The sequence below is a fragment of the Nyctereutes procyonoides genome, unplaced genomic scaffold (assembly GCF_905146905.1).
Source record: "Nyctereutes procyonoides isolate TBG_1078 unplaced genomic scaffold, NYPRO_anot_genome, whole genome shotgun sequence".
Classification (NCBI taxonomy): Eukaryota; Metazoa; Chordata; class Mammalia; order Carnivora; family Canidae; genus Nyctereutes; species Nyctereutes procyonoides.
In genome coordinates, this window is record NW_026575140.1 from 69738161 (window position 1) to 69751414 (window position 13254).

Here is a 13254-nt window from a genome sequence, read left to right on the forward strand (position 1 = left end):
TTTACTTTTTTTCTGAGAAGCTACTTGGGATGGGTTTGGAGAAAAGAGTCCTTAAAGAGGCCAATCCTGAAATGTTTGCAGAGAAACAAGTGACAAGCCTCCTCTGGATTGATGGAAGCTCTGACCTCTGAGGCAGAATGGCAAAGTCAGGGGAATAAAGAATGAGAGAGTTTCCCAGTGTGTGGGGAGAGCTCACCTGTGTGACTTCTTTCTCCTAGCCCTCAAAGAAAAGGGGAACAAAGCCTTTGCCAGAGGCGACTACGATGCAGCTGTCCTGTGCTACAGTGAGGGTCTGAACAAGGTGAAGGACATGAAAGTGCTGTACACCAACCGAGCCCAGGTCAGTGAGCCAGCGCTGTGTCCGTGGCTGTTCTCTCAGGGGACAGTTGCCATGGAGCTTGTGAAACCAAAGATGAGACTAGATGGTAGCAGTGTTGTGCCCAACAGTGTTCAACAGGTGGTTCTGGCTGGGGTGTGGTGAAAGCTGATTCGCAGGAACCAGCACTGACACCACCGTCCAAGTTCAAGCCGCCAACTTGCATGGACGGAAGGAGGACTTGGGAAGAGCTACATAGAAACGGTCCTCTGGGAGGTACATGCCAGCTCCCACATGTCACTGAGGGTAAAGCCAGGGAATGAAGCAACCCATAAGGACGGATCCTGCCATCCCTGGCGTGGCCATCCCCCTCTTGCTGGTAGCCTGAACTCCTCAAGGTTACTCTCAGACTCATTGTCTCAGTCCCTGTTGGATTCAGATTCCATGACCGGGGTTGGCTGGGTAGCTGATAGGCCTAGACCCAAATTCTTTTTTTTTTTTAAGATTTTATTTATTTATTCATGAAAGACAGAGAGAGAGAGAGAGAGAGAGAGAGAGGCAAAGACATGGGCAGAGGGAGAAGCAGGCTTCATGCAGGGAGCCCAACATGGGACTCAATCCCGGGTCTCCAGGATCAGGCCCTGGGCTGAAGGCAGCGCTAAACTGCTGGGCCACCCAGGCTGCCCTAGACCCAAATTCTCAGAAATTTTGAGTTTCTGAACTCCCTAATACTTCCATTTTATATCACAGATGAGCTCAGTTTCGTGGGACACCGGGTGGCAACCATCATGCCGATGTTTATCATATACTACTTAATGAAGGGACAAGGTTGATAGATCTCAGTTGAAACAAAAACCTCACATCACATGTGACCTTATCTTTGAAAAGCACTTGAGCCTGCCTGTGGTAGAGCTCTCTGTGGCTTAGGCCTGAAAAAGCGGCAGATTCATGAGCATAATGATCCGATGGTCAGGAGATGTCAGCAGGACCCATTTGAGGTGCACTTGACACCATGTCGTTGACAGGAGGAGCCCTCATCAGCTCCAATTTCTGTAACTCGGGATCAGGAACGTCCTGCTGTGGGAGGTCGAAGAAGAAGGTGGAAAGCAAGAAACAGGGCATTTGGAGGCCAAGAAGTCTGAGGGTGATAGTGATTTAATGATAAATGAATCTGAGCACAGTGTAACCGTAATAGTTTGGCAGTTTGGGTAAATCAGACTACAGTCGATTTACCACTTGCTTAGCCCCATTTCTGGAGAAAAATTGATATGGGGAGTCAATTTGGTAAATAAAATGGCAAGAGGTTTACTTAGTGGTCATTGGCATTTCATCCCCCTAACGAGATTATAAACTTTTCCATATACTTTCCCCCTCCATGCTCTATTTATAATAGATGTTTAATAAATCCTTGTTAAGTTACCTAAACTGAAGGAACAATCAGTCTGTTTAAGGGAACTAAGTTTCTGTTGACACTTTGAAAGAAGCATTCAAATGCAATCAATTAATATGATAATTGTAATTCGTTTTTACTTTTCCCCAGATTTGGTCTCCAAGCATTTTCCTACTGGTGCTTTTCCAGTCTTGTTACTTCGAAGTTTTTTGAAAGTAGTAAAATTGAACTGCTTTTAAAATGTTACGTAATTCAGATTTATATCTAATTCAGATGGTCTCCACACTGATCTGTCTAAATTAGTTACATTTTTTACTGTACTCAGGTTTAAGCAGCGCTTTGATTAGATTCTGGAGAATCACATTAAGAATGGGTGTGGATAAAAATAAGCAAATGTAATGAAGAGCTTTGGGGAAGTAATTCCTCTCAGCTTTCCCCGAAGAGAAAGCTTATTGAGAGACAAATAAATGCAAAATGTGCTGCCTGGTGTTATGAACCACCGAATCACCACTGACTATTTTTAAAATGCCTCCCCTGTTTGTATGCAGTGTTAGAAAACACTTAATAAGGAGCCTGTGAATTGAGTGTTGCTGCTTGCTAGAGAAAAAAACAAAACAAAACAAAAAAAACCCCAAAACCTACCCTTTCATCGCTCTGTTTTTCTCCTGGAGTTAATGTTATGATCAATAGATTGCTGGTGTAATTTAGATAAATCAGTAGTTTAATTGCCATTTGGAAAAGTAGTTCTTTTTAAAATGTGGAAAAGCCAAAGAGAACAGGGAATTTATAGGGTTTTGAATCCAAGCCTTAAAAAAAAAAAAAAAAAAAAAAGAAAAGATACAAGAAGAAAGAAAAAGTAAAAAGCTGTGTAGAGAAATTGTTGGAGCCCACGTATGCATTTTCAGAGTCTGTATGTCTCCTGAATAGCAATGTCACGGAACTGTGGCTTCGTTTGTTTGTCTAAAAGGATGCTGAGTCTCCTCCTCGCATCCTCTGATTTTCAAATGAAATCCCAAGCCCCAGGGGAAAGGATGGTGCTTTATGGAATGGACAGTTCAAAGAGTGGTTATCTTCAATTAGTACAGAACCTGAGTTAATGAAAGCACTATACAGCAGCTCCCTTTCTATCCGTGTGAAAAGCTGTATGGCTAGTGCTTGCTCTCTCCTCACGCAGGATGAATGCTTAGATCCCCCGTAATTGGCTTGACCACATAAATATCTCATGAGAGTTCTTGATGAGAATGTCACGGTGCCCTAGGACAGTTTAGATCAGGGGCAAACCTACACATGTATCAGCTCTAGTTGGGGTGACTCATGAGGGCTCTGGGAAAACCTCTCATCCTCCAGGTGCCTGGTTTTCCTTTTTTACACCAGAGTGATCATTGCTGCTTCCTGGGCACTTTCCAAAAGAAGAGTGCGTAAAGTCTATTTAGTTCATCTTGATAAGAACTGATTGACTGCCTGTGTGTCCAATAATTAATCCAGAGGTAGAGGAGCTGTTATGCTTGCTGTCACACAGCCCTTCGTTACTTTATGTGCCATTAGTTCTTTGAGACTATAAATGAACTCAATTCAGTTTAGATTGAGCGGATCCCAGGATTCTGAGTCAATTCTTGATTTTAAAGATTTTCCCCAATTCTAGGGGATCCCAAAAGAGGCCCCTGGGGCTTTTGGCACCGATGATCATAGTGATGGTCTGACCTTTAAGTGTCAGCCCGTTTTCTCCATCTCTGCCTTCTTGCTGTGCTTATTTTTTATTTATTTATTTATTTATTTATTTATTTATTTATTTATTTATTTATTTATTTTTAACAATTTTATTTATTTATTCATGAGAGACACACACATACACACACACACACACACAGAGAGAGAGAGAGAGAGGCAGAGACACAGGCAGAGGGAGAAGCAGGCTCCATGCAGAGAGTCTGATGTGGGACTCGATCCCAGGACTCCAGGATCATGCCCTGGGCCGAAGGCAGGTACTAAACCACTGAGCCAGCCAAGGGTCCTCTCTTGCTATGCTTATGAGGCAAGAGCAGAACTTTGTCTTTTTTTTTTTTTGTAGTAATAGCTTTATTGAGATATAATTGACATAACATGCATTTCACCCATTTGAAGTGTACAACTCCGTGTTTTTCACATGGAGTTGTGCAACCATCACCATAAGCAATTCTAGAACATTTTCAGGATCCCAAAAAGAAACCCCATGCCCTCGGAGTAGTCCCTACCCCTCCCAGTCCTCCCGTCCACCCCCACCCACCCTCAGCCCAAGGCAACCACAAATTGGCTTTATATCTCCATAGAAAGAATGTCTGTTCTGGACATTTCATATCAATGATGTCATGTGGTATTTTTCCTTTTGTGTCTGGCCTCTTTCTTGTAACATGTTGTCAAGACTCATGCATGCTGTAGTATATATCAGTGCTTCCTTCCTTTTTATTGCCAAATGATACACCATTGTATGGATGGACCACATTTTATTTATCAGTTCATCAGTTGATAGACATTTGAACTGTTTCTGACTTTTGGCTCCTATGAATAATGCTGCTATGAACACCTGTGCACAAGTTTTTATGTGCACATATGTATACACCGAGGAGTGGCAGGATCATTTGGTAACTCTGTGTTTAACCCTTTAAAGAGCTGCCGGACTGTCCTACCAAAGTGGCTCTACTTTATATTCCCACCAGCTATGTATGAGGGTTCTGATTTTTCTACACTCTTACCAATGCTTGCTGCTATCTTTTTAATGCCCTTTATCATTTGATTTCCTTCTGGAACATCCACAGTGAGGTAGACTCTAGAAGCCAGCTCTTTCTTTGTAGATGTATTTCACATGCTACGTATTTTCTTTTGCCTTTCCAAATCCTTCTCTGCCCTGCCTCCTGTAGCCTGGGGGGCTGACTCTGTGGACTAGTCCCCTGACTTATCAGCTTTCTAGCTTGCATTTGGCTTCAGCCAGTGAGATCAGAAGGAAGGAAGGGAGTGAGAGTCGGGGTATTTATTCTCCCACCTGCAGCTCCTCTAAAGACCTCAGCTCCCCTCAGCAGCACTGTTCACAAAGCTGTCCTCTCCTGTTCGCCTATGGCTCATTCTGCCCCTTCAATCCACTGCTGCCAGCCTCGGGGTTCTGTAGCATTCCTGCTGGTTTCCCTGAGCCTTGCCCTTACCTTCTCAGTGGTTCCTTCATTAAACTCAGCCAATGTCGAGGTGCCATCCGTCCCCAGCTGGCACCCCGACCGGCACAGATGGTGGCCGGTTACCTCTCATCACCTGTCTCTCGTTGGACTGTTCTTTCTATGTTAACTGGAGACTGCTTGCCTCAGAAGTGTGTATGAACATAGCCATTTGTGTCGTTACAGGCTTATCTAAAAGTCGGGGACTACCAGAAGGCAATAGTGGATTGTGAGTGGGCTCTGAAGGTAAGAAGAGAGATCCTTTTCCACATGATGGAGTCAGGCTGGCGGGACTGGGTCCAGAAGTGAATGCGGGAGAGCCACCAGTGTTTCCTGGTGGCCGGGCTGTGAGCTCTGCAGTCAGGCCTGACCTTCCTGATCTATAGAACAGGACCCATAGACTTGTCGAAGGGTCCTGGTGAGGCGTGTAGAGCACTGGGCTCACAGGAAGTACTCCAGAGGAGCGGCTGCTCATGCTGGGGTTGCAAGGTTTATATCGCCAGGGCTCAGCCCTTACTGCTGTTACAGGGCACTCTGCTTCCTGTGGAGGTGGGAGCGCCTCCTTCTAGTTTCTAGAACCAGCCACGGGAACGTGTTCTGCAGTGTTGCTGTTCTTCCCCATCAGTTTGTGCTTTCCTCCTGCTCTAGTAATTTGGCACATTTATGGTGAAATAATCAGAAGACATAATTGCCATTGTTCAGCCTGGAGACTGCCAGTCAGGACTCGGGCAGACCTCAGAATGCTGTGCATGGTGTTTCCTCTGAAATCTGCCAAGAGAGATCATTTAAAGTGAGGTGAAGTAAGAAGTGTTGGTGGAAATAGTATAAGCGTTTTGAAAAGAGAAATGTCATCATCACTCCTCAGGGAGATTACTTCAGATGATTGAATATTAAAATAAATCTTCATCCTGTTCTGCGAAGTCGCTCTGTCATAGGGGCTCCAACTAAACACCTGAAACCAGTGTTTCTCCGACTTCCTCACTGAAGGGCTGCTGATGGAATGAACGTGAGCCCCTGAAGGGTCTACAAGCAGAGAGCATGACATTTTTTTTGCTGGATCTGTTTTATCTTAAAAATCCTTGCAAGTTTAAAAAAAAAATCCTTGCAAGTTTTATATTGTACTCCATGAAATTTATGTTTGTCTTAACATCACTATTATTTTCTATAACTTATAATCAAGTAAAATTGAAGTGCCAGGAGAACATGCCAGGTTTATGCTCTGGTGCAGATTTCTCCAGTGCAGCACACACGCCCCAGCATAATGAACGTGGCCCAGAGTAAGAGCACGTTTTGACAGCAGCATACTGGCCACACCTCCTTCCTTTCTTCTTTTTTATTTTTTTTAAGATTTTATTTATTTATTCACGAGAGACAGAGAGAGAGAGAGAGATGCAGAGACATAGGCAGAGGGAGAAGCAGGCTCTCTGTGGGGAGCCCCATGCAGGACTCGATCCCAGGATCCCAGGATATGCCCTGAGCCAAAGGCAGACGCTCAACCACTGAGCCATCCAGACGTCTCTCCTTCCTTATTTCTTATTGAGAGGATAAACAAGGGACACTGGGGTGAATGAGGAACTCACTTTACTATTGTTCTTTATAAAACACTAGAGATCCTCCAAAGCTGACATGTGGGATGCATGATTTCTTTATCCCGATACAGCATGTCAGCAAATCCTGTCCCATCATGTCGATACAGTCTTAAAGTTACAAGAACTGCCCAACACTAATGACATCAGGCTCTTCACAGCCCCTGCATAAGTCCCCCAGCCTGCCTCCTCACTTTATGTGATCAAGGTATTTTCTCTACCACCATTCTGTAAGAGAAGAGAGAGGTAAGGGTGTTTTGCTCTGTTATTCCAACAATGATCACACAAGCCACCATTTGCTGCATGCCGGCCATGAGGCTCACGACATCCTATTCTCTTCTCTTGGATACTACTGTTATCCTCATTTTTTCTGGCAAGGAAACCAAGCTTCGGAGATTAATTAACCTGTGCAGGATCACAGAGGTAGTGTCGGTCTGTAGGGCAGTGCTCTGAATCATCTCCTATATACAGCTTCTCCACTGGAACCTGAGACCCCCCTATCCCTGAGTGTGGGCCTTGTTCCCTTCAGTGGAGGAACCAGGATCTCCTGGTGGGGTTTCCAGGAGTATCCGTTCTGATCTGAAAAACACCAAAGAGGGAGTCACACTATCATCATGCTGATTCAGGATAACACGCTGGCCTATTCCCAGATGTTAAATGAAGCAGGATGTAATTAGCAGTGAAACCAGAGCAGAGTAGGCCCAACAGAGCTGACAGTGAACATCTCTGACCCTCAGCAGCCGTTGTGAAATGCCCAGCGAGGTTCCCCATTGAAGAGGCTCGGGTAACCCCTTGTGGGGGTTGGGGAAAAAGCATAAGGAGCTCTAAAATTAACGATGATTGGGTCTGTGTCAAAGCTATAAATGTAAAAGTTTCACTCTCTTTAAAAGTAATGCACCAATAATGCATGTCAGTGATATTCCATCATTAATATTCATACTTTCATGCCAATATAATATTTTTGACACTTTTGAATTGGTAGAGACAAGCTCACCCGATGATATTTCAAGATTGATGTTCTCTGTCAGGGAAGAGAAGGTGGTGAAGCTGGTTTCAATTAGGATCAGAGTCATTTCTCTCTTGGCAGATTCTTTCTGCATGACAAAACTCCCATCTTTCTCTGAAAACAGGGCTTCTTTTAAGGGAGTCCGGGGCTCACCTGAGAAAATGCTGGTGACCGCTCACAGGTGACAGAGGAGATTGGGGAGCAGTGAGACCTCTGTCAGTGGCCCTCCACATCTGCATCCCAGGTGGGCAGGGTCACCATGCTGCATGATAGCAGGAACAGGGCTCTGAGGGCCCCAGCTTAGTCTCCCCCTGTTATAACCCCGATTCTCTGCCCAACAAAGGGAGAGTGGACATCTGGCTTCCATGAACACTGCTGGTGTTTCTTTTCCCTCGGGCCCTCATTCCCTTCCCACCCCCTCAGCCTCATCCTTCATGGATTCTCCAGGGTTAGCTCCCTGCCTTCCTTCTTTCTGCAGCTTCTCGCTCAGAGCTCCTGTCTCCTCTCCTGGGTCCAGCTGGCCCTCAGACCCCCTTCCCCATCTCCTCCTTCCCAGGCCACAGGGCTGTACTCGAGCTACCTCCCGGAGGCCTCTGTGTGACCGTCCGGGCACCATTGGAAAGATGCTGTGTCTAGGAACGGGCTCTTCATCCTCCCCTCACCCTTCCCCATTCCTGGCCCTGACTTACTTCTTTCCGTTAATGACATATGCTGTCTTCCAGGCCCTGAGCCCCAAACCTGTGACCTGACATCCTACTCCCTCTTTACCATTTGTCTGTGACCTACTCTGGCATCTGCACTTCCCTCCCACCACCACCAGACAGATGCTAACCCCTCATTCTGCGGGGACCACTGTCTTGCTCACCCTTCTAGCCTGGCCCTTCCCTGCCCTGCTCCTGCCCCTCGTCCTGGCCAGAAGCTCCCCATCCTGTCTCCCCTCAGCCTAGAACCTTGCTCTCAGCCCATTCTCCTCCTTCCTTCTGTCTTCACCTCTCCATATCCTTGGAGACCCAGCTCAAATCCCTACTCTGCACCATCTTTTTAGGTCCTGCCTCTGCAGAGTAGATTTCCCTCTACTCAACTGTTGTAGCACTTTTCTGAAGGAGAGTTGGTGTCATTTGTAAGCCTTTGGGGCCTGGAGTCAGATGGCCAGATTTTAGATCCCAGCTCTTCCACTTACTATGTGTGACCTTGAACCTCCCCAGCACCTAGTTTCCTCATCTGTACAATGGAGATAATGATTGTCTTGACTTCACAGAGTTGTTAGAAAGTTTATATGATATAGTTCCCGTGAACTGCCTGGAAAAGACTGGACAGTAATATGTTATTGTCATTACTGCCATTCACTTAGCAGCGTGTCAGGAAATAACGCTCATGAAGATACACCTATAAAGTCTTCTCCAAAAAAAAAAAAAAAAAAAAAGTCTTCCAGGGATCCCTGAGTGGCTCAGTAGTATGGTGCCTGCCTTTGGCCCAGGGCGTGATCCTGGAGTCCCGGGATTGAGTCCTGCATCAGGCTCCCTGCATGGAGCGCGCTTCTCCCTCTGCCTGTGTCTCTGCCTCTCTCTGTGTGTCTCTCATGAATAAATAAATCTTAAAAAAAAAAAAAAAAGGCTTCTCCACGTGGGACAATCATCACTGCCTCTTCTATCACTGTGTGGCTTTTTTTTTTTTTTCAATCTGCCCTTTTGGTCTAAAATGGATTGCTGCTGTTCTAGCCAACATCCCACTTCTTTTTCTTTTATTTATTTATAAATTTATTTTTTATTGGTGTTCAATTTGCCAACATATAGAATAGCACCCAGTGCTCATCCCATCAAGTGCCCCCCTCAGTGCCCATCACCCAGTCAGCCCCACCCCCCCGCCCACCTCCCATTCCCCCACCCCTAGTTCATTTCCCAGAGTTAGGAGTCTCTCATGTTCTGTCTCCCTTTCTGATATTTCCCACTCGTTTTTTCTCCTTTCCCCTTTATTCCCTTTCACTATTTTTTATATTCCCCAAATGAATGAGACCATATAATGTTTGTCCTTCTCCGATTGACTTACTTCACTCAGCATAATACCCTCCAGTTCCATCCATGTCAAAGCATTTGCCGTTTCTAATGGCTGAGGAATATTCCATTGTATACATAAACCACATCTTCTTTATCCATTCATCTTTCGATGGACACTGAGGCTCCTTCCACAGTTTGGCTATTGTGGACATTGCTAGAAACATCGGGGTGCAGGTGTCCCGGCGTTTCACTGCATCTGTATCTTTGGGGTAAATCCCCAACAGTACAATTGCTGGGTCGTAGGGCAGGTCTATTTTTAACTCTTTGAGGAACCTCCACACAGTTTTCCAGAGTGGCTGCACCAGTTCACATTCCCACCAACAGTGTAAGAGGGTTCCCTTTTCTCCGCATCCTCTCAAACATTTGTTGTTTCCTGCCTTGTTAATTTTCCCCATTCTCACTGGTGTGAGGTGGTATCTCATTGTGGTTTTGATTTGTATTTCCCTGATGGCAAGTGATGTGGAGCATTTTCTCATGTGCGTGTTGGCCATGTCTATGTCTTCCTCGGTGAGATTTCTGTTCATGTCTTTTGCCCTTTTCATGATTGGATTGTTTGTTTCTTTGCTGTTGAGTTTAATAAGTTCTTTATAGATTTTGGAAACTAGCCCTTTATCTGATATGTTATTTGCAAATATCTTCTCCCATTCTGTAGGTTGTCTTTGAGTTTTGTTGACTGTATCTCTTGCTGTGCAGAAGCTTATCTTGATGAAGTCCCAATAGTTCTTTTGTGCTTTTGTTTCTCTTGCCTTCATGGATATATCTTGCAAGAAGTTATAACATCCCACTTCTGATGAGAAGCAGGCTAGGGATTCCCCCAGGACTTCTAGATACCTAAGCTTGCACTCTTAACATCTTTAAATCTAGACCCTTGGAGGGCATCCCTGGCACAATGCCTCACTCAGAAAAGGGTTCAATTAATTAACTGGATGTTAGAAGTGGTAGTTGGCATCTTTGTGCCACGTCATTGCCCCTGGAGTTGTAATAATTAGGGGCAGGCAGGTGCAGGGTCCCCTGTGCAAAGGCCGTGGCCTCACATAAGTTTGGATCCTGCCTTCTGAAGGGGGCATCCCTCCTGATCCTAAGTGACACGTACATGAGTTTCTGGGATATACTGTGTGGTTGATTTCAGGAGAGGAGCTTGTCAGGCCTGCTACGATGTCACAGTAGCCTCAGCAGTTTATCCAGAGTAGATATCTGTCTTGTCTAATAAACCAGTGGTCCTCAAGCTTGGCTGCATGCTTATGTCACCTGAAGAGCTTACAAAATGATTGGTGCCTGGGCCCTACCCGAGATTATCATTTTTTAATTGGTATGGAGTTCAGCCTGGCCTTCCAGATTTTGATAAGCATCCCCAGTGATTCTCATGTTTGGGCAAAGTCAAGAGCTCTCCTAAACTAGGGGTTTCTGGTTTGTCTCCTGAGTGAGTCTCATTAAATGGAAATGAAAACTGGCAAGTCTCATTAATTAATTTGATAGAGAGCTTACTTGTGCATCCAGGCTCCTTGCAGGCATCAATTAGTTTGGTCACAGATGCACATAAAAGTTCTAATTGTCAACTCTGGTAGCTGTCCTGAGAACCAAAGCGCTGCCTTGCCTCTATTAGCTAGGCAGTTAAGGGAGTGGCTAATGACTTCAGACCTTCTGAACTCATCTGATCAGTCATTCTCTTTTATGCAGTGTGATGAAAAATGCACAAAAGCATATTTCCACATGGGAAAAGCCCACCTGGCCCTGAAGAACTACAACGTGGTAAGTTCTTAGAGGAATGGAAGGGGCATGTTTGATCACAGAACGATGCTTCATGTTGCCTCAGAGAAGGACCATGTTCCTCCAAGTTGATAGTAATCCACCTTTTAGTATTTTCCAAGGTAACCCTTAAGATCTTTGAGTTGGGAAGGAATGTGAGTGTCACCAGGACAGCCTCTGGGAATCCCTGCTGCAGTATCTGCTACCAGTGTTCTCTCGGCCCCAGGAGGAGCATCTCTGGAGAGAAAAAGTATAAACCAAAAGGCATAAAGAAAATTCACTTATAATCTCATCTCCCAAAAGTGACTATGCAGCTATATTTACATACTAAGATATTATATTATTGTTAATAGTAGCTTGATTGAGATAGAATTCGCATGCCAAACAGTTCATCTGTGGCAAGTATACAATTCAGTGGGTTTGTGCACATTCTCAGAGATGTGCAACCGTCACCACACTCAGCTTTAGAACATTTTTGTCACCTCCCTAAAAGCCCTATGCTTTTTAGTAGTACTCCGCTTCCCTCTACCTGATGTACCCACTCATCTATTTTTGTCTCTATACATTTGCACATTCTAGACTCTTCATATAAATAGACTTATACAGGATATAGTCTTTTGTGGTGGCCTCTTTCCCTTAGCATAATGTTTTTAGGGGTCGTGCATGTTGTGGCATCAGTACTTCATTCCTTTTATTGCTGAAAAATATTCTGTTGTATGGATAAACTACATTTTATTTATCCCTTCCTCAGTTGATGAGCATTTGGGTGGTTTCCACTCAAGGCTTTATCAACAATGTACAAGTTTTTGTATGGACATACATGTACAGTCCTCTTGAGTATTTACCTAGGAGTGGAACTGCTGAGTCCTGTGAAAACTCCATGTTTACCGTTGGGAGGAACTGCCAAAGCGTTTCCCAAGTGGTGGCACCATTTTACATGCCCACCAGCAGTATGTGGCTTCAGTTTCTCCACATCCTGGGCGATAGTCCTTATTATCTCTTCTTGGTTATAGCCATCCTAGTGGGTATGAAGTGTAACTCGTTTTGATTTGCATTTCTTTGATGGCTAGTGATGCTGAGTCTGTTTTCATGTCCTTGTTGGTTGCCTGTATATCTTCTTTGGAGAAATGTCTCTTCAGATCCTTTGCCTATTTTTTATTAGGTATTTGCATTTTTATATGAAGTAAACAGTGCTTCATATGTTCTGGATACAAGTCCCTTATTAGATAAGTGATTTTCAAATATTTTCCCTCACTCTCTGTGTTGCCCTTTTACTTTCTTAATTGTGTCCCTTATAGGACAAAAATTTTTTTAATTTAGATGTAGCCTAAATTATTTATTTTTTCCTTTGATTGCTTATGCTTTTGGTGTCATATCTAAGAAACCATTGCCTAATCCAAGATTTACTTCTGTGTTTTCTTCTGTTTTGTGGCTTTGGATTTTATGTTTAGATGTCTGATTCACTTTGAGTTAATTTTTGCAAATGGTGTGAGGAAGGGATGTAATTTTATTCTTTCACACATAGATTTCCAGTGTTCACAGCATCATTTGTTAAAAAGACTATTCTGTATCCCACTGAATAATTTTGGACCGTTCTCAAAAATCAGTTGATCATAACTTCATGGGTTTATTCCTGGGCTCTCAATTTTATTCCATTGATCTATATGTCTAGTCTTATGCCTATACCACATTGTCCTGATTCCTATAGCTTTGCAGTAAATTTTGAAATTGGGAAGTGTGACTCTTCTAACTTTGCTCTACTTTTTGAAGATTGTTTTAGTTATTGTATGTCTCTTGAATTACCATACAAATTTAGGATCAGTTTGTGAATTTCTGCAAAGAAGCCAGGTGGAATTTTGATGGGGATTACATTAAATCTGTAGGTCAATTTGAGGAGTATTGCCATCTTAACAATACTAAGTTTTCTAATCCATGAACATGCATTTTCATTTATAAGATACTATATTTAATGCTTTT

The 13254-nt window shown here is 44.0% G+C and overlaps 1 protein-coding gene across 1 annotated transcript in view; it reads left to right on the forward strand.

Annotated features, from left to right (window-relative positions):
• The window catches only part of TTC12 (tetratricopeptide repeat domain 12), a 46367-nt gene that overhangs the window by 9794 nt on the left and 23319 nt on the right, over positions 1 to 13254 (forward strand). Inside the window, exons 6-8 of the mRNA XM_055304597.1 lie at positions 219 to 340; positions 5072 to 5131; positions 11209 to 11280. Coding sequence (XP_055160572.1) covers positions 219 to 340; positions 5072 to 5131; positions 11209 to 11280 — 254 coding nt within the window. The remainder of the gene's footprint in view (positions 1 to 218; positions 341 to 5071; positions 5132 to 11208; positions 11281 to 13254) is intronic.